Source organism: Cnephaeus nilssonii, assembly GCF_951640355.1.
Source record: "Cnephaeus nilssonii genome assembly, chromosome: 5".
Lineage (NCBI taxonomy): Eukaryota > Metazoa > Chordata > Mammalia > Chiroptera > Vespertilionidae > Cnephaeus > Cnephaeus nilssonii.
This window is the reverse complement of record NC_137076.1, coordinates 58,933,105-58,954,850: the sequence shown is the minus strand read 5'-3', so window position 1 is coordinate 58,954,850 and position 21,746 is coordinate 58,933,105. Positions and strand designations below refer to the sequence as shown.

The window sequence follows — 21,746 nt, the reverse complement described above, 5'->3', positions numbered from 1 at the left end:
GGTAATATGGCAGCATCTTAACATTTAACAATCTCAATTAAGAAATTCCACCTTTTAGAATTTATTCTAAAGAAACATACAAATTTTCAGAGATATAAGAGTGTACATTGCAAACAGTTGGTTATAGCAAAAGTTAGAAAGTAAACCATCATCAATATTGTTTGTATTGATTAGATGATTATGTTACATTCAGTAAATAAAATCCTACTTAGTTTTTAGAAAAAAATGAAATCTACATGTATTGAAATGGGAAGTTGTTAAACACATCTTTTAATAAAAATATACTTGTTTATATATTTTACATAAACACTAGCTAATATTATTAAGCCCTCATTATGTGCCCAGTAGCATTATAAAATTTTTGGTGTATACTAGTATAAAGCATCACATTTTCAGAACATCCCTATAAGCTAGTAAATATTATTTCCATGCTACAATGAGGAATCTAAGGCACAGAGAGGAAAGGTAATTTGACTAAGGTCACAAAGCCAGTAAGTGCTCAAGCCAGGATTTAATTCATATAGAGAATGGAATCTGTTAATTGTCTGAGATGAAAGTTTCTGTCTTGCCTCAGAATGGGGACCAGAAAAATTAAACTGAATTATAGAAAAGTTAAAAATATCACATTCCCATGACCCGAGTTTGTAGACTAAGAGTAATAACCACTATTGGTTATTACTCTTGGATATTACTATTGGATATCATCCTACGTACTGCAAGGTTGCCTGTTCAATTCCCAGTCAGGGCACATGCCCAGGTTGTGGCTTGAGTCCTGGTAGGGGATGTGCAGGAGGCAGCTGATTGGTATTTCACTCTCACATCGATGTTTTTCTCTCTCCCTCTCCCTTCATCTCTCTCTAAAAATCAATTTTAAAATCTTAAAAATAAAGAGTCATAACCACCGAAAACTCAAATAGTTGGATGCCTAGAAGAAATTGCACAGAGAAAGACATTAAGCTGTTCAAATTGGCTTATTCTGGAGAGAGAAAATGAAAAGCCTTTCCACTTTATATGCTTCTTTATTCTTTGAATTTGTGCATTACAAGCACATTTTACTTGTATAGTTAAAATGAGAATGAAGGAGAAAAGCTGCATTACAAATTCATTTAGGATCATATGCAACTCAGCAAAAATCCTTCCATTTCTTTGTATCACATTTAGTTCAGTGCTTTGAAAGCCTCATCATTTAGTTTGTACAGTATGCTTGTCTCGACATGACTATTTCATTAAAAAAATTTATTCTCTCCATACTCCAAGTTTTAGATGTACGAGAGAAAACCCACTTATTCTCGAAGACTGATGTGTACAGGGAACTGCATGCAGGGAAGTGCACATGGAGAATACCAGCCCAGTACACAGTATTTTCAGACCTAGCAGTGCATTTGCTCCAATATGAACTGAACTGAGAGCTAACAGTTGCTGAGGAGGAAGTGGCTCACAGAAAGAAAAGAATAAACGCCCAGGGAATCAAATTGTAATCTACACACAGATTTAAATTTCCATCTCTGTAAAAATGACATATTGTCTGCTCCTGGACACAGTTCAAAAGAAAAAAGTAATGGCTAGGATTTTATTCATACTTATTCTTATTTCCATGGGGCCTGTGTAACACTTATTTTTGGTGATATAAATTGGTTTTTATTTTAAAGGAAAGAAAATTTATTTGAAAGTGAATGGGGCATGAATTGTAGCTATAACCTAATATTTTTATGGACAACTTTTGGTGTACACAAACCACAAACACAAATATTTTTAAAGGGAGAGTATTTATACAGAGTGGGGCAAAAGTAGTTTACATTTGTGAGTACGCGAGACACAGTTTGTTCTTATATTATTGTTTATTAACTAGAGACCCAGTGCATGAAATTCGTGCACAGGTACGGTCCCTAGGCCTGGCCTGTGACCAGGGCTATCTTCCCCAGCTGCCCGCAGCCGGCCCCACCCCCTACTACCACCCACCCCTGGTTCCTCGCTAGCCATTGGGTGATTGATGCCTGATGGCCAGGGGGAAGGGACCGAGAGGTCGGCTGTTCCATCCCGCTCACCGGCCCCGCTCCCGCCTTGGGTGGCCATCAGGTGATCAGAGCCTGCTGGCTGGGTAAAGGGACCAAGAGGTGGTCAGTGTGCCTCATAGTGACTGGTCTAGCGGTCTTTCTGCCTTTAGGGTCAATTTGCATATTATCCTTTTATTATATAGGATTACTGTATTATGTTCCAAAGGAACAACTGTAAACCAATTTTTGCCCAACCCTATATATTTTGAAGAATTAGTCATTTTAAGCCATTTGGAATTTTTGAATTTAAAACAAACAAAATAAAAACATAGGTCATAAGCAGAAAAACAAACTAGAAGAGACAGCTCACACCCATATACCCCCAGTAACTGCATTATTAAAGATTATGGGTGATTGTAATCTCTTTCTTTTTGGACTTTTCTACATTTTCCAATAAACATATTAGCAAAATTGGAAAAATTTCAAAAGAAAGTATTTATAAAAAGTACATAATTTAAAAAGAAAACTATTTCTACTTAAAACATATGATATGATCTTAGAATAAATATTCTGCCCGGTTTCTAAGAAGAGATCAGACTAGAGTCAGAGAAAGTTTCAAAGGAGGAAAAAATTATTGGCTTCCTAAAGCAAATTATGGATCCAGTCTTATTGCTTTTATTAAATTGATTTGAATCACTCATTCCCTTTCATAAAAGCAAAGAACTTTCAGTCTTAAGCATGAAAGTGAAGTGTTTTCAAAGAAATGTTTTTGTAACTGCTCACGTAACTGAAGAGAGTATAAAAAGGGAAGCGCTGCAAAACTCTTCAACAGCATCACCCGGCACCCCACCCCCCTGTTGTCCTTAACCATTGGTTAGGCTCGTATGCATGCACACAAATCCCTTGGTTGATCTCTCCCCCCTACCCCCACCCTCTCCTACCCTCCCTCTGAGGCCCGACAGTCCGATAGATGCCTCCTTGTTTCTGGGTCTGTTCTTGTTCATCAGTCTATGTTGTTCATCATTTCCCCTAGATGAGTGAGACCATGTGTTACTAGAAATATACTTATAAGAACGGAATGTGAGACGAGCAATAATAGTTATGCTGACAGGCAAATGAATCAGTCTGTAGTGAGATTCTTTCTGGACCAACAGTTCTTTTGAGACCCAATTTCAATGTCCACCAGTTCCTTATGTGTACATGTCGGCACTGACTTTTCAGCTCTGGATGGTGGACAAATGGCGGTAATGCAGGTCTGACTCCCTCTGGTTTGGTCTCGCCAGGACCCAGGGGCACGGCTTCACCCAGACTCAGGGGCGCGCGGCCTCACCCGGATTAAGGACAACCGGGGGGTGGGGGCATCCGTGGGGAGGAGTGTGGGATGGGAATGGGGGGATGAGGACAAATATGTGACACCTTAATCAATAAAGAAACTTTTAAAAAAAGAAAGAAATGTGGACAATTTATGGAAATTTAAAAAAACAAAACAAAACAAACAAAAAAAACCTCTTCAACAGCTTACATGTCTCAGCTCTATACTACTAACAAAAAAATGTTCATTTGTTTTCTTGCCTCCAAATTAAGCAGTGGTTAGTGATTCCATCAGAAGAATACATATATTTTAAAAGCTTTGCATCCAGTTCTCTCATTTCTGGTTTACTGAATGCTGGCTGCACCTTAAGCAACAGAGAGCTCCCTGATGCAGTATTTCCTCTTTTATTGAAGAGTCTCTTATTTATAATAGAGAATGAGGAAACATCTATTTATATCTCCTTACAATAGAAAGAAAAATGTTCCTCAGAGTTTTTGCCATGCGATTAGGTACCCATTGATCTCATAAAAGGTAAGGCTGATTTGCTTAACTCATTGTATCATTGTTTCACTTTCTTTCAGAAATTTCCCCCCAAATCTAGTACAGACTCTAATACTAATTTCTATTAGTAAAATTTTAGTTTGTTTTCCTTATGACTTTTCCAAACGATTATTTTTTCCTCTCCCATTTGAAGTTGTGGGGAAGTAAATGTTGATTACGGTCATCTGGAACAGATGGGGGTAAGCGGACAAACCAGGGTACATATTCAAGGCAGGCATGTGACAGACATTGGGATCCTTTTCAGGGAGTTAGTTCTGAGTCCATTCCAAATGAACTGGCAGATCACAGGGAATTAATAATCTCAAGAAGAAGTTAACACTGTCCTTCATTGTTTTTTTCTTTTTCTTTTTTCTTTACAAAGGCTCTTGGTCTTTATGAGGAGTCTTTTAATCTTAATGAAAGAGCTATGCTTTCAGGTCACAGACCTGCGCAGTGAAAATTCTGGCTGAATTGAAGTTCCTGCTGAAATTAGAAATGATCAAAAAAGGCAAGACAAGTGTTGTGGTAATTTCTATCTTTCTCTAAAATAATACTGGAGGTAAAGAATTCATTCATATTTTGAAGAAAAACTCCACCAGCTTTCAAATAGTGTCATAGGTAAACCACTGCCTCCAGGAACACAGATATTTGATGTGATCGGTGAAGACATAGGTTACAAACATCTGGTCTTTAAATAAAATATACTGGTAATTAGCGTTTTCATTCCCCTAGAAAAATCTCATGTTTATAGCATGAGAAGCTCTATCACATACTGGATTTTTTATTTGTCTGGATGCTACTCAGGTTCAAAATTTCCAAGATCAAAATTCTTCTAGCTTTACTCCCATCTTTCATTCTGTTTTGCAACTTTTTAATGAGTTTGGGATTTTTTTAAACAAAAATTTCTGGTTAGCAAGTTGTAATACTTTTCTTCATTTCAGCAAATACTCCTTTGTGTAGATTTTCTTTGTTCCCGATACATACCAATTGAGTATTCATACATTTTTCAAGTTCAACTCATCTGTGTCACTATTCCTCTTTCTATTCTCCATGCCCTTCACCTGTCCTCTCTCAGAACTATTCACTTACATCTATAACAGTGGTTCTCAACCATGGCTATGCATTAGACCCACCTTGGAAGCTTTTAAAACATACCAATGCCTGGGCTCCATTCCCAAGACTTTCACTTCATTTGTCTCGGGCAATATCCTGGCATACATAAAATGTTTTTAAATCTCCAAAGGTGATTCTAATGTGCAGCCAAGGTTGAGAATCCCTGCTGTCTCTATTTATCATATTATATTATGAATATTTGTGAAATTTTATTAGTCACTGGAGTTTTCAGCACTTTATTTTTTTAATCCTCTCTGGGAGAATGAGGATAGTTTTTAGAGAGAGTGAAAGGGAAGCAAGGGGGAGAGAGAAAGGAGAGAGAAACATTGATGTGAGAGTCACATTGACTATTTTCCTCTCACTCGTGCCCCAAATGGGGCAGGGGATCGAACCTGCAACCGAGGTACATGCCTTTGACTGGGAATCGAACCTGAGACCTTTGGTCAGAGGGCCTATGCTCTAACTACTGAGCAAAACTGGCCAGGGCTGGAGTTTTCAGCACTTAAATCAGAGACTATATCTCATTTATAAGGTGAATCCCAATGCCCGTTGCATTTGATCTATGGAATGCTTGTCTGCTAAGTACTCTGCGGAGCATTCCAGAAGACCCATAGTTCAAGAGAACATCATCTCTTACCTAAACATATCCCAAAGTGTTACCGGAAATATCAAACAAGGGCAAACCTAATATGCCATAACTGTGACCTAGTAAGGCTGTAAGAGAATTAAAATATTAGGACAGAGAGTCAAATCAACTTGAGAAATCAGGAGGACATAATGAAGAAGGTAAAAATCTTAGGATCGGTCATGTGTAGAATTTTGAATAGGATTATGTGTATGATTTGGACAGAAAGCAATGTAAATAGTGTGGAGATGAGAACAGAAGAATTTCTAGTGAAAGAGAACAGAATGAGGAAAAGGGAAGAGGTGGGCAAGTGTGAAGTCCATGGTTTCATAGAATTTAAAAGAAGCAATCATAGGGAGAGGAGGGTGGTGAAGGTAGGAAGCCAGTGGGGTGAGTTCACAGAGGCTTTGAATGCCCAGTGGATGTGACAGGACTCCATGAAGGGATGTGAAGGGTTCTGAGCTGGGTAGTATGAACTTTTATATTGCTTTAAAAAAAAAGGTCAATCTGCCTAATTAATTATCTTCAAGCTTTTAAAAATACATTTTTATATTATCTGAATTATATTATATGATTACTACAAGCAAGTAAGGCTTCCTAATGCTAAAATCCTTTTCATTATCTGGTCAATGAATTCATCAAACAATAGATCACTAAGGACCAGACACATAAATTTACTGTACTCAGGAGACAATATTTCATTGGCTTAGCGGAGAATAAAGTAGATAAAGGTGAAGACATACAATGGCTGTAGTAGTTCCCCTAAAAAAACTGGCCTAAAAGACTTGGCTATTTTTTTTTGGGGGGGGGGCAGGGGGAGGTAGCAAAAGGAAAATGAGGTAAAGAAAAAGTCCTTGACTTTAACATGATTTTCTTCACTTAACGTGACTTTCTTCACTTCTACATGTATAGGTCTAAGTTACTGATTTCATAGTCCCATTGATGTCTCCATTATTGCTTTTGATGAACAGATGCAATATTGTGGGTGAAAAAAACCCTCAGAAAAAATAATTTTCATAGTGTGATATCACTTTAGGCATAACATCTTTGCTCAGGTCAGCTCTTACCATGATGGTCAGGCTGATACTGTACTCATTTATGTATTGCCTTAGCAAACCACATTTGTCCCTTACTACTGTCCTAAGGAGAGTACTTTTAAGATATACACCAGGTTATTTTTTTACTTTTTAAAAAATTTCACTGTACTTATCAATAAAGTTACCCATAAAGCAATAGGATATATAACACATATTTAAAAACCCTAAAGCAAGTCAATGTTTAAAGTATTGGATATACTTATATCTTTTATTTTAAGTTTAATCCTATAGCTGCATGTGTGTTTGTATGTCTATAAATATCCCAGTGAGAAGTGAAGAATACTGAAGAATTCAGATATCCATGAGGATATTTAAAACAAGATATATTATTCAGAATCTAACCACACAACTCAACATTTGCCTTTGCCAGTAGCACACAGTGGTATTATATGAAACTCTATGGTGAGGTCCCATGCTTCACATACTGATGCTCTACTCCTTCAGCTAGAGTCTTTGTGCCCTGGGGACAGTTTTTCCATTTTTTAATTGTGTCAGGCACTTTAAAATTGGATTGAGAAAAACAAATAAATTAAGTGAATTCTCAAGGTAGAGCTGCCCAGTTCCAGACAAGATGGAGTACACACAATCTATTTTCCTTCTCCTGCTAATCACAAAACATACTCTAGTCACAGCATGTAAGTCATTTATCAGAAGACTCTAAGAGCAAAGAAGGAAGATTGGCTGGGAGCCCCACGATCTAGGGAATGATATGACAATGACAGTGAATTCTATGTGGGGTTTTTTCCTTGCCTACTATATATCCCAACTTGGGTGTTAGACAAGCCCTCAATGCAGCAAAATGCCCAGTAAAATATAGAAACCAAGAAAAACCAAAGGACTAGTAAAAGGGTAGCCCAACAAACATAAAACTTTTAAATACACCTGCCTATTCTGGGGGTGTATAGCACATAATAGCAGCGTCTCTCCCTATTTGAAGGATGGTACAGCAGAGGGACAGGGTCCATGAGAAACCATTGGCAGAAACCTATATTCTACTGCCATTCCCATTTTAGTAAAGAGACAGCATCCCTTTCCCCATAGGTTCTGTGAATGAACCAACTTCCAACCCCCATGAATTAAACAGGAGGCGCCTCTCCCCGCAGAGCCCCTGGCTGGAACTCTGACTTCCCCTCCCTGTTACAATCATAAGGCAACAGAACTATTTTCTGCAGCAGAAGGGATAACCAGAATGAGTTTCTTTGTGGTCATGGAACAGTTCTTTGTGATGATTAATCGACACCTGTGATACAGTTTCATAGAACTATATACTCTCCTCACCCAAAACAAAAATACCTGGCAAAATCTCAGTAAGGGCTATAGCTGAGTTAATAGTACTGGTATTGTATCCAAGTCAATTTCTTTAAAACAAGAAAGAAAAATATATGTGCCTCGTTAGCTTATATCTATATATATAAAAAGCCAGCAACCATAACACCGGAACAACTGGTCATTATGATGCCCACTGTGGCCAGCAAACCAGCCCGATCTGGGGGTAAGGCTGGCCGGCCAACCTCCTGCTGCCCCTTCCCTCACCTGGCCCCACCCCAGATCAGCCCCCCCCACCCTGATCAGGGGCAGGGCCGGCCTGCCAACTGCCTGTGGCCTCTGCCCCCAGCCCACCCTCCCCTAGATGGGCCCCCACCACCGGGATAGGCCCGTGGCCCCTCCCCCCAGCCAGCTCCACCTCTGATTGGCTCCCCACTCAGATCAGGGGCAGGGCTGGCCAGCCAACCACCCATGGCCTCTCCCCCAGGCCATTGGTCCCTGATCGGCCTCTCCCACTCCATTCAGGTGTGGGGCCAGCCAGCCTATGGCTCACAGCCCCTCCCCATGGCCGGTCCCATCCCCAATCGGCCCCCTCCACCTCAATTGTGGGTGGGGCCCCCAAGTCAATTGCCACAGCCCCTGCCCCCAGCCAGCCTGGCCCTGATTGGGTCCCGATTAGGGTGGGCTGGCTGGCTAACCTCCTGCTGTCTCCTCCTTCTGACAGGCCCAGCCCGGATTCACCCCCATTGAGGCCGAGCTGGCTGGACCCTAATTTGTGCACTGGGTCTCAAGTATTTATATAGTAGTATATCAGTTATTCAATTCTTCTGTTATTTTTAATGCTTTTGTCCTGAACATTGGACTCCTAATAATACATGTGTTATATATGTTATAAATGTGATAAAACTTTAAAAAAGAGGGTGATTTTGCCACTCAGGTAGATTTTCTAATATTACTACTAAACCAACTATGACAACCGAATACTATTTCCCCCTAACTTTCAAAATTTGGGTTTTTAATCTAAGAAGAGTAACTACTTAAAAAGAAAAGTTTTCATTCACATCTGGATAAAACTTTTTATGGTTTACTTAAGTGCAGTCATAGTCACAGGATATTATAAGATAAACTCTGGGACCCCTCGGGGGATGTCAGAGAGCTGGTTTCAGCCCAATCCCCACAGGCCAGGCCGAGGGACCCCACTGGTGCACAAATCCATGCACTGGGCCTCTAGTTATAAATAATAGAAATAATACTTTGTGTTTTATGTCATGCCTTTTCTCTAAGAAATGAATGTTTTCTCTTTTAATCTCATCATGTCACTGATAAGAGTTCTGTACCGATGTCTCTTTTTCAAATGGCATAATTAAATGGCAGGGCAGTTCATATGCCTTGCCTCAGACCACAGTGGAAATCACCAATAGGGTAAGAGTCATAAATTAGGCCTCATGATCTCCTTTAAATGTCTGGCTTTTCAATTACATAAGACGATGCTTTTAGCTAAATATCTACCTGAACATCATTCCACTGAATATGCAATAGTTGATACTAGAATACTCTTTTTTTTAGTAGCTTTGTTCCCACAAAAATTTTCTGCCTGCACAGCACTACTCAGTAAGCAACATACTCAGGCATTTAATTTATCCTAATTTCATTTCTGTTCAAGTATTTTTTAGAAATTCAACATATTTAAATTATTAAATAGGTTGCAATACAAGAACTATTCATTGTGATGGACCAAGTTTCTTTATTATAAATATGTATGTAAACTTCTCCAAAGGGAAGATAACCATTAATGCATCTTGTCATCACTTACTTTCTTCTTTCCGTTTCAAATCTGTGGAGTAGTTTCCGAAGACCACCGTTCTTAAATCCCTGAAAATGGGCAGCTGGGGCTCCCACAGTGATAACATCATAGAGGGCATCTGGAACAGGAATGGACAAGGCGATGAACACTTCGCAAACATTTCTCTCCAGCTTGCTGTTTGCACTGAAGCATACACAATGTCGGAAGTCTGAGACATTATTCTGTTTAATTTTGCAGGAATCACTATGAACTCGCATCTCAAGGGGGCGAGATGAGCCAATTTATCTTTCTAAAAGCCACCTGTGCACCTATACAAGTTATAATATATCCTTGATTTATGACTACATCTTAATTATACGCTACTGTGTAGAACAGTATGTTCTCTCATTCGTCTGTATACTTACTGAGATAACATGCTAATTGGTCTTTTGTGTATTTTATTTTATTGACTTTTTCATCATTTAATTAGCAATCATATTGAAATTCAACAATAATGAATCTTTCCACCGAAATTTACAGAGAAAAGAAGCATTTTGGTTCAAGGCCAGAACAGTACCAAGTGCATTTTAAAAAAAAAAATCTATCTAGAGTAGTCTCTGCCTGTGTATACTAAATCTTATACAATTTTAATGCATGCTTTTGCAATTTCCTGAGGTGACAGAAGAATACACAAAATGTCTCCTGATCTATTTTCCAGCAAGATATTTTTTGTGTGTGTGGTTTTTTTTTTTTTTTAGCAAAATAACCATACATTTAAATTGAAACTCAATCCCTTGATCTTGAAAGCCATCAGGCTTCATACATATTAAGTTTATGGCCTTAAAGCATGCCATACATTCTAATGAAAAGTATCCCCATCAGAAAGAAGACAGAGTGAATGCCCTCTTATTAAACTTCATTTTATCTGAGAAACCTAATTTCATAGTAGATCCTTTTCACGTTGATTTTGGTATTGACACATTGACTGTTTTTCAGATCTCATTTACAGGGAAAAACATAAATTATTTTATTAGCTTCAGGTAAACATCATAACTTTTCCAAAGTGGTTCAATCTAAATGCACCAGTAATATCTTCCTTAACAATAAATGTCTTCAAAACTCAAGGTCACAAAAGAACTGAATACAACCCAAACTAACCCATCAATAAAGCAAATACTGAACAATCATTTAATAGATTGCTGGAGTGATAATCTGTTGCCCTTTTAAAAAGTCACCAATGAAGTATAAGTCAGCTTACCTTAAAATAACAGAATATTAGACTTCTGTGTAATTAAAAAAAAAATTGCCTAGGGGACGTTAACTCAGGCCTAAGAAAAGGGTTCCAGGTACCCATGACCATATATAAATTTTGTAACTGCATCTGTTCTACTTCCTGGAAAGGAGTCACAGCTTTCTTAAACAGCCATGAGCTCACCCCACTAAATAATCCTATTCCTAACAGCCTTAGGAACATCTCTGAATGTCAGCCAGCTATTAAACTGAACTTGTTCTAAGTCTTTCAACCTGCCCTACCTCCTTGGTTTCTTGTGACAAGTATAGACAACACATTCCTTTAAACATTCCAGACTAAAATTCTCAAGCTCTCAAGATCAGTTGCTTTCTTTCCCTCATCATTTTATCCGATCAGTTTCAACAACTCTGCTCCCCAAATTTTATTCTCTTTTATCACTGTGAACTATCTTTATTTGAATTCTAACCTTCCTCAGCTCATGTCAGGATTATTACGGTCTCTTCAATCTTAGCCTCCCTGCATCCACAGTGCAGATAGCTTCTCCTGTGTTGGTGGCCATTCAGACACTCTGCCCAAAACACAGGCTTTAATGCTTCTCATATATTTCAAAGATTAGGAGAACATTCAAATGCATGCATGTTGTAGATGCTCAATAATTGTCAATAAACAAACAAATATTTTAAGGCTGAATTGTTTGTCTAATTTGTCTTTAGATTATATAGGGAATTGCTATTCTTAATTGAAGAATAAAAAGTTTAAGTACACTATCCAGAAAAAAAAAATTGAAATCTGGAATATACATATCTCCAGGGGAAGAAGATAACCACATATCCCTCCCTGAAACACATTCAATAAAATAACAAGGAGAGCTTATGATTATCAAGATGGAAATTAGACCCTTCATGCACACAAATCAACTCAAAAGGATTAAAGACTTCAACATGAGAACTAAAATCATAACACTACTAGAAAAAAACTTAGGGACATTTCATAATATTGGTCTGTAAAATTATTTCATAGATATTACACTAAAAGCACAAGTAACAAAAACAAAAATAAACAAGTGGGACCACATCAAACTAAAAAACTTCTGCTGGCCCTGACCAGGCGGCTCAGTTGGTTGGAGTGTCATCTAGTACCCCAAAAGGTTGAGTGTTCAAATCTGAGTCAGGGCACATATCTAGGTTAAGGGTTTGATCACCAGTAGAGGCATGTATGGGAGGCAACAGATCAATGTTTCTGTCTCATATCTCTCTCTCTCTCTCTCTCTCTCTCTCTCTCTCTCTCTCTCTCTCAGTAGTGAAAACAAAAATATATCCTTGGGTGAGGGTTAAAAAAATTTTCAATAATGTAAAAAAGCAACATAGAGAACAGGAGAACAAGAGAAAATATTTGCAAATCATATATCTGATGAGGAGTTAATCTCCAAAATATGTAAGGTACTTCTATAACTCAATACAAGGCTTCAGGAAGTCTTAATATTTTGCAATTGCTATTTGATAACTATTTGATATGGAAACAGTTATCTATTTTGGCTACTTCATCCTTGAATTTCACTTGCCATTAATTACTACAAAAATAGTAGGCAGATCTAAGTACACCATGGGATTTACTTCCTGGTCTCGGTTTAGTTAATGAAGAATGATATACACTTAAAGTACCATGTTCATTCTTGGCCAGAGCAGATGCACTCCTTTGAATTTAGTTAGAATTAACTTCAATTGATGGATTTCCTTTAAGGGAGAACAGATATAAAAAAAGGCAATAAAAATAAAATTCTAAGATAACAATCTGATCAGTAATATTTGTATCATTTTAAAAACTTACCCATTTTATCCTGCTCTTTAAATTAGGTAATTTTGTGACATAAATAGCCCTTAAGTGTATGTAATAAAAGCTTTCTGAATTTTTGTACTAAGAGACAACTACAAAAATGTAGGTGAGCATTTTATTTTACAGAAAATTTAAGCAAAAAGAGTTGAAGGTCCTTTTTCCTTTCTTATAAAATATAATGTGTATTTCTTCCACTGATATTTTTATACCTCAAAAAATGTCCTTGGCTTTGTGAAAATGGTATAGTATACATTATAATAGGAAAGTGAAATTCAAGTTGCATTTCATCAAGTTAAAGACACTAGGTTGATTTGAAATTTAATAATAGGGCTGCTTCATAGCCTTTTAAAAGCCATTTAATAATAGAAATGAGATAATAAGTCTATTTTCCCCAGAAGATCTCTTTAAAATTCCTACAACTATAAAAATAGTGCTAATAAAAAATGTAGACATGCTGATCTCATTTCAAGGAACAATTTAAGCATAATCCCTGACTTCAAAATGGCCCACAAATGACTTTGACATGATTCACAAGACCACAAGGATTTTTGAGGAAAATCTGTTTCAAAGTAGTCCAAGAAATTTGGCATCATCATGAAACATATCTAAAGGTAATTATGCTTCATTGATGAGGTGATACATCCAAACTCTTGAAATGCAGAAATCAGGGAGCTCTGAACAGCTCCTCTTATTTGTTCCAGCCTTCGGTGTAGAGATTGGAAGTCTAAAAAGTGAAGAGGTCAACTGATTCATCCATAGTTACACAGAAATGTGGGTGACATTGTACCTAACTCCAACTACAGCTTTATGATATCATATAGCATAGGTCAGTGATGGCGAACCTATGACACTGACACGAGTAGCCATTTCTGATGACACGTGGCCGCTGAGGCAGCCGCATGCCGAGGATGAAACATTTGCGAAATAATGTTTTTTCCTCAAAGTGACACACTACCCGAGTTATGCTCAGTTTTTTGGTGAAGTTTGACACACCAAGCTCAAAAGGTTGCCCATCACTGGTATAGGTTCTTTCTTTTACTATTTTTTCCCTTTCCTTTTTCTTTCTTCCACCCTTCCTTTTTTCCCATCCTCCCTTTTCTTTCTTTCTCTTTTTCTTTCTATCTTTCTTTCCTTCTCTCTCTCTCTCTCTTTCTTTCTCTTTGCTATGTTCTATAATATAATCTATATATATAAAAGGCTAATATGCTAAGTGTCTGACCTTTCGGTCCACTGTTTGATCAGTTGCTATAACATGCACTGACCACCAGGGGGCAGATGCTCCAACTGGTAGGTTAGTTTTCTGCTGGGGTCCAGCCAATTGGGACTGGGCGAGACAAGCTGGACACGCCCTGGAGCCCTCCTGTGGTCCCTTCCTGGCCGGCTGGCCCTGATAGGCCCCAATGAGGACTGGGAGATATGGGCCGGATACTCCCTGGAGCCAACTTCCTGTGGTCCCTCCTCGGCCTCTAAAATATTTCTTCTAATTAATTTCCTTTCAATGTACACAAATTCGTGCACTGGGCCTCTAGTATCATATATATATTATGTGCAATAACTTAAACATATAATATTACAATATCACAAGAATCTGGATGTTATACTAGTCACAACTGATTTTCCAATAAAATAAAATTTACTGAGATATATCAGAGTGGAAAATGGTATTCTTAATTTCAGGGTATTTTTTTGTTATTATTGTCACTGCTCTGTAAGATCTCTATTGTGGTGGGTACTCTACTGCATTTAATTTCAATAATGAGTAAAGATGAAAATTTAACTTAATGGGTCTGGGGGCACCAGAAGTTAAATGGAGGTTATTTCACTTGTCAGTATGAGACATGACATCATTAGTTCTGCTCAGTTACTTGTTTCAAGAACTAGACATTAGCCTCAGATTTGGTAAATCTGCCTGCTATTGTTTGTAAAGCTTCCTCTCCAAATATAGCAGGCATATTAATCAAATGTGAATAGATGCAATTTACTAATGGTAAGAAGGAAAATGAATGTAGTCTACATTCAATAACTCAACAGTGAAATACCAAGGCTTGGCCAATCTTACTTGCATCATTACCTTACAAAATGTTGTCTGTAATTCAGCTATACATTTAAATCAGTAACCATGGATCTTAAATAAATTTAACTGCAATTCAAAATCTGCTAAATACATGTTACATAAGTAAATAGGAAATTTGATTGACTACCATCTACAACTTTTAATTTTTATTTTGCAAATAAGTAAAGCAAAGCTCAGAGTGGTTATTAACTTGATTACATTCAAAAAAACTGTAAGTCCCTAAAAATTCAGTCATTTTCAACTTCTACTGTAACATATAGTTGGTGATCTAGTCTATAAAGCCCCTACTTTATTTGAAGTCCAACTTCAAATAACTTTTAAACTTATAAAAAATAAATATTTTAAAACAAATATTTAATGTTATACATATTTTACACATGCAATTTATATACTAATCCTATCTAATAAAAGAATAATATGCAAATTGACCATCACTCCAACACACAAGATGGCTGCCCCCATGTGGACACAAGATGGCCACCACAAGATGGCCTGCAGGGGAGGGCAGTTGTGGGCAATCAGGCCAGCAGGGGAGGGGAGGGCAGTTGGGAGGGACCAGGCCTGCAAGGGAGGGAAGTTGGGGGCAACCAGGCCTGCAGGGGAGGGCAGTTAGGGGCAAACAGGCTGGCAGGGGAGCAGTTAGGCATCAATCAGGCTGGCAGGGGAGTGGTTAGGGGGTGATCAGTCTGGCAGGCAGAAGCAGTTAGGGGCAATCAGAAAGGCAGGCAGGTGAGCAGTTGGGAACCAGCTGCCCTGGATTGTGAGAGGGATGTCCGACTGCCCGTTTAGGCCCAATCCCAGTAGGGTGCAGGGTGGAGAGGGTGCAGGCTGGGCTGAGGGACACCCGCATCCCCCGGGCACGAATTTCATGCACCGGTCCTCTAGTATAATATAATACATTATGCAATAGTTTTCAGTACGTTCACATTAATTCTTGGCTGTAGGAAAACTTGTTATTTCCTACATTTTCTCCTTAAGTTCTTTAAAGGGAGGAACCAGTCTTTCTGAAAACTATTATGTAAAACATCCTCTAGTTTATGAGTTGTACCCTAGTTCTAACATCAAAATCTTGCTTTTCTCTCCACTGCTTGATTTTATTAACACATATAAAAATTTCCTCCATGTATCCTCTTATGGGTAAATTGTGGCCCACAAGAAAGATATCTTAGAAACCAACCTTATTTGGAAATAGGGTCTCTACAGATTAATCAAGTTGAAATCAGGTTCTTAGGATGAGCCCTCATCTAATATGACTGGTGTCCTTAAAGGGGAAATTTGGACACAGAGAAGGACATAGAGGAGAACACCATGTGGAAGATGGAAGATCAGTGTGATACATCAGCAAATCAAAGGAAACCAAAGATTGCCAGAAAAAAAAAAAAAAGGAGTTAGGATGAGGCAAGAAAGGATTCCCCTACAGGTTCCAGAGGGAGCTTGGCTCTGCCAACACATTGATTTTGGACTTCTGGCTTCAAGATAGTGAGACAATAAAATTCTGTTGTTTAAGCCAACCAGTTTATGGTGCTTTGCTATGGCAGATCTAGGACACTGGTACATTTCCCAAACCAAACTAATTAGAAGAAATTTTATTTGCTTTTCTAAATTTCTTTTGTTTTAGTTTCTAGTTTCTTCGTGTTAAATTGGAGAAACAGAAACTAAAGGCGTTGCATTCATCTAGCTCACTCTAGTCTATTTTTCAAATAGTATCTTGGCAAAAGACAGCATAATGTAAATGGTTCTGTCATTTTCAATAAATAAAGATGATGTACAAGGCCACTTAGATAATAATTTCTCTTTGTTTGGGGGAAGTATTTTAAGGATCATCACCAAATATTTGAATACATATTTAAATACAAGCTCTGATCGATTTGGCCACGACAAACTACCTGGTCTGGTGATACTTCTATCATCCACCCACGGCTGCATCCCAGGTCATCCTTCTCTCCCATTTCATCATCCTATCCATCATCAAGTACTTGCATGTGATGACGTTTCCAAAATGCCTCTGCCTCTCTAAATCATCTTCCCTCTACATCTGGCTACCTCCTTAGATTTTATTGTCTCTTTACTGATCACTTTAACAGCCATGATAGAGCTGACAAATCCACTTTGTTCCAGTGATGACAAAGGCCACATATATCACGGAAACTCTTATCGTTCATTCTAGGTGTTTTATATACACTAATTCACTTCATTTGGAAGAGAACAACACAGATTAGAAAGAGTAAATAACAAACTTAATAAAAACTGGTGAAGCTGCAATTCTATTCCATTCCACTCCAAAATATATAAACTTTTTACTATATCATAAAGGCCTCTTCATATCGGCCATTAGAAAAAAAAATCACGTTGGTTGTCAGATAGCATTTAAGTACTCTAGCTTCTTTATTATTTGTTGAAACTCTGGTTTTGATGATTTTTAAAACCATTATATGTTATGTTCAAACCGCTGACAGACACTCAGTAATCAAAAGTTCCTAAATGTCTTGGGCCAATCCATCTAAATTTTATTTCAGTTCTTTCATTTGCCAAATTCTTGGTTAAAAGGACGGTCACCACCAAGAAGAGAAACAGCTTGAGTCCAACTTTTGGCTTTGGTTTCTCAAGGTAAGTACACGATGAACAAGACTTGTCTTGCCTTTTTCTTTTTTTCCAATCCAAAGAGTAGCATAATTGGTAGCTATTAGGAGTCACTGACACTACTTAAAGAAGCTAATATTCATTTTGCATATTCACCTGCAACTCAGTTTAGGTGCTGCACTGACAAAGTAGTACTCAGAAACATAGCAACAACAAAAATAATAGTGCCTTTTGATAGAGCCTTCCTTCCCCCAACTGGTGGGCGGAGTATGACCTAACCTGTGGCCTGGAAATACCTGAGTACCTAACCAGGCACCTTATATGGATTATACATTGAACCACCAATCAACACCTGCCAAATACCCTAACCCCTTGTTCCTATATGACCATACATTAAGCCACCAATCAGCACATGCCGAGTACACTAAGCCCCCATTCCTTCCCATTCCTTCCCTCAAAAGGCGTGTTCACCTCTGCACGTGTTGGTGTTCTTCCCTTGCGAGACAGCCCGGCAGGTCTCTTTCCCCTAATAAAGCCTGTAATCCTGGTTTTCGGCTCCTGATTGATTTTCTCACCTTTTATAGTATTTAGGGTTATTATCAGCTTCAACTGTTTCATCTCTATCTTCATATAAATGCTTAAATTGTAAAGTCTGCCAATAGTGGAGATTTTAAAAGAAACACCCTAACACAAGTTTCCTATTTTGAAAAGAATACTATACACTACCTTTCAGGTGAGGGCTGTGTACGTGCATCCTCTGCAGGTGTAGATTTATTGGAACAAATTCTAATGTTTTCTCTCCTTTGCTGCTGCTTGATTTGAAAGAGGACCCTAGGTGGAAAGAAATTTAATATTACTAGTAAGTAAATAATGAGGACGTGTGTGTGTACATTTGCTGAAAAATAAATTTGACATAAAGAACTGTTACAAAAACTTCAGGAAGAAAATATAACTGTATGATTTGCTTTTCTCCTCAGATATTTAATTTTTTTTAAAACTCTCAATTACCATTAGAATAATACCATGAGGTAAAATAGTGCACTTTTTCTTTGTTATTTTTCACGCCAATATGGAAGCGTTAGAATTATAAGATGCTTTAAAAAATATTGGCTCTTCTATATCCATAATAATGTTTATTATTGTTTTCATATAACATATATGAAATGCAGCACAGGTTGAATATGTAGAGTTATTGTTCCACACCTGTTTCCTTGCTGAGTTCCGTCAGAATGTCTTGGTACATATTCACCATTTGATCACAGTGAGTAAGGACATTTTTCCGTAGATTGTCCCAATGAGGAGAGAGTTCACCAAGTTCTTTTAGCTCCTGGTTCCTGTTAAGAATGGGAAAGAGGACAACATTTTTATGTAAGTCCATAGACACAAACTGCTTAATTAGGGTTGTTAAACCAATAAAAAATTGATTTGCCATTCCTTTTGGGAAAGCTCTATGTGCTTTTTAGGGGGAAATAATCATTTTAACACAAAGAAAGACATGAATAATTTAGGTCACACAAACATTAAACATATCAAAGAGAAAAAAGTACAGGTTAAATTCACTGACAAAAATTTCACAAAGCCTGGCCGGTTGAGTGTCGACCTATGAACCAGAAAATCATGGTTCAATTCCCTACAAGGACAAATCCTCTGGTTGTGGGCTCAATCCCCAGTGCTGGGGGCGGGAGTGAGAGGGGTTGCAAGAGGCAGCCGATCAATGATTCTCTTTTATCATTGATGTTTCTATCTCCCTCTCTCTTCCTCTCTGAAATCAATAAAAATATATATTTAAAATATTTTTCACAAAGATGGCAAAGTCTATCTAATATACATAGAGGCCATTCAGTTAAAAAACCTCAACAGAAAAATGCTAAGTTCTAGGCTTTGACCATCCAACATGAAATAAAGTGAGAAGCATAATCAGACTATGCCTGAAGGAAACATAAGCTATTCTGGTGATCTAATTTATATATAATAGAGATATAATTTTTTAAAGCCAATAAATAGTATGTTCAGGTATGATTTTATTGGTCTCAGTTTCTCCCATGAGGCCAATTTAAGTAAATGTTACATATGTTTTGCCCCTTCTTTATCAAAAGGAAAAGCTAATCATGCCACTTAGGTTTTAATTATTAACTTTTATCTAATTCTCTACCCTTTATCCAAGTTAATTTAAATAATCAGAATGCCTTTTCAAATTATAATGATAAATGGTTTTAATATGCTGCTTGGTTAAATCTCTTATTCATTTCTGTAACCTTTTACCAACAACATTTTCATGAAGCTAATTTAACCAGCAATAATGAACCTTCTTTGCTATTTTGGCTGTGAAACATGCTAAATACCAAGCTAATAAATTCAGAAGATGTAGAATCTTTAACATCCTGTTAAATGCAAGAGTAATGGATGGTGTGCAAAAATGTGACTTGGTTCCAAATGTTTGTAGCTGCCTTTGTTTTGTTTCAGTGGGGATGCAATGTATTTTGCTATATCTTTCATTTGAGGTCTTTATAATTTTTGAACAATCATCTCATTCTCAACTGATCCACAGTTTAGCTGTCATCACACAATATTTGTGGGAGAAGAAGTGATTAATCAATAGACAGTGAGAGTAAAGAAAGTTCATGACCAAAGATGGAGTCGGAGGGAAGGCTGAAGAATTGGGGAGTCAAGTTCTCTGTGTATAAGCAAATACCAGGGTATTTAAATTCAAGACAAGCAACAACCACCACCAAAGCAAACAAATAATCCCCCAAACTGGAGATATCCAAGTTTAGAAAAACCTGGGCAATTAGGTCAAATCGAAGGACGATAGGTAGTATAATATATCAATTTAATTTGTAAGCTTTTAGGCTGTAGTTCCAATATACACTTATGATAGAAATATCAGTTACTTATTTCTGCTTAATAATAATAGATGTTTAATACCAGTAGGTTTAAAATTTATGTTGCTTCTGAATCATTATCAGAAATAATAATTAAAAGGAGGTGATTAGAGAGATAGGGAGATAGCAAAGATCCTTACTATGGTGTGAGATCCTGAGATGGCATACACCTCCTTGCCTAAGAGAAGTCTGGAAAAGTGTAGTCAGAAAAGTTTAGTGATCTGTGGGGAATGACTTAAAACATGCTGGGATTAGTCCATAAAGTTTTGTTTAAATTTTACTACACTCTTCCACTATGTCAAAATTTATACACAGGAATACATAGAGAAATCTGGCATTCACAGCATTTTTGTTCTAAGAAATGGCATTGCAAAGGTATACATTCTGAAAGAGACATATAACCAACATAAGGTACCTTTGCATTAAAAACAGTCAAATATGAGGGAACTACAGAAAAAGGTATCATAAACAGAGTGGAGTAATGAACAAGTTGTAAAATAAAGTGAGGCAAAGAAAGAAAGTAGCTATAAGTTTAAAAGAATTAAAGTAATTCATTAGATTCATACATTAATATAAATAAAAATAGAAGATAATTAGGTGTACCAAAATCAGAAAACTTTTCTATCAGGAAGGATAGGGATTGTTTCTATTATATTTTAATTTGTTACCTAGTGAACAAAAACTTTGGAGTTTAATAGTGAGATCCAACCCCAGGTAAGCATGAGGCGGGTAAGAAGAAAAGTGTTGCAGGAAAAAAGAAGCAGACATACAGTGGTATGTTCCTGAGCTGGGCAGAACTTCACAAGAAAACAAGACCAGTTGCTAGGTCATGTGCAACAACTCTAGAGAAGTCATATGGAATCTTCGCACCTTGGAACAGCTTGTTAGATGGGGGAAGAGACATTTATATGCCACTTCCTTACCTTCTAAATTTCACTGGTAAAGATTCAGCCTGTGGGATATTAACTCCTTTGTACTCTGGTTGTGTAATCTATCTCCTTTGGGTAGCCACTGGGGAAGCAATATCCCGGTGGAGACAGAATTTTCCTGGTTCTGGTCTGATATGACACAGGTGCCAGAGCCACTCTGGATCTTTCCATGTAGATGCCATTGGAGGCATGCTAATGCCTGGTCGTAATCTTCAGGGAGGCTGATACAGCTGATGGAGTTAGGAAATTAAGTGACAATGGTAACAATATATGGGGATCTCCATTGAATAAGTGGTCAAAAAGTGAAGACATATTAGGGTTGAGCCAGCATAGGAAAGCATATAAACTGGGCACCACCTTGCACAACTCCAATGCACTTGCATCATTTTCTGATATCCAGAGAGCATATAACACAACATTCCTCATATCTCCCAAAAGAGAGAAGTTCAAGTACAATTCTTCAAAG

General features: G+C 37.6%; 1 protein-coding gene across 5 annotated transcripts in view; it reads right to left on the bottom strand.

Annotated features, from left to right (window-relative positions):
- The window catches only part of INPP4B (inositol polyphosphate-4-phosphatase type II B), a 564,192-nt gene that overhangs the window by 112,212 nt on the left and 430,234 nt on the right, over window positions 1-21,746 (bottom strand). For all 5 annotated transcript variants that reach the window (XM_079772160.1, XM_079772161.1, XM_079772164.1 and 2 more), the window contains 3 exons: window positions 18,673-18,803; window positions 18,196-18,300; window positions 9,761-9,869 (listed from right to left, as the gene is read on the bottom strand). In XM_079772160.1, coding sequence (XP_079628286.1) covers window positions 9,761-9,869; window positions 18,196-18,300; window positions 18,673-18,803 — 345 coding nt within the window. The remainder of the gene's footprint in view (window positions 1-9,760; window positions 9,870-18,195; window positions 18,301-18,672; window positions 18,804-21,746) is intronic.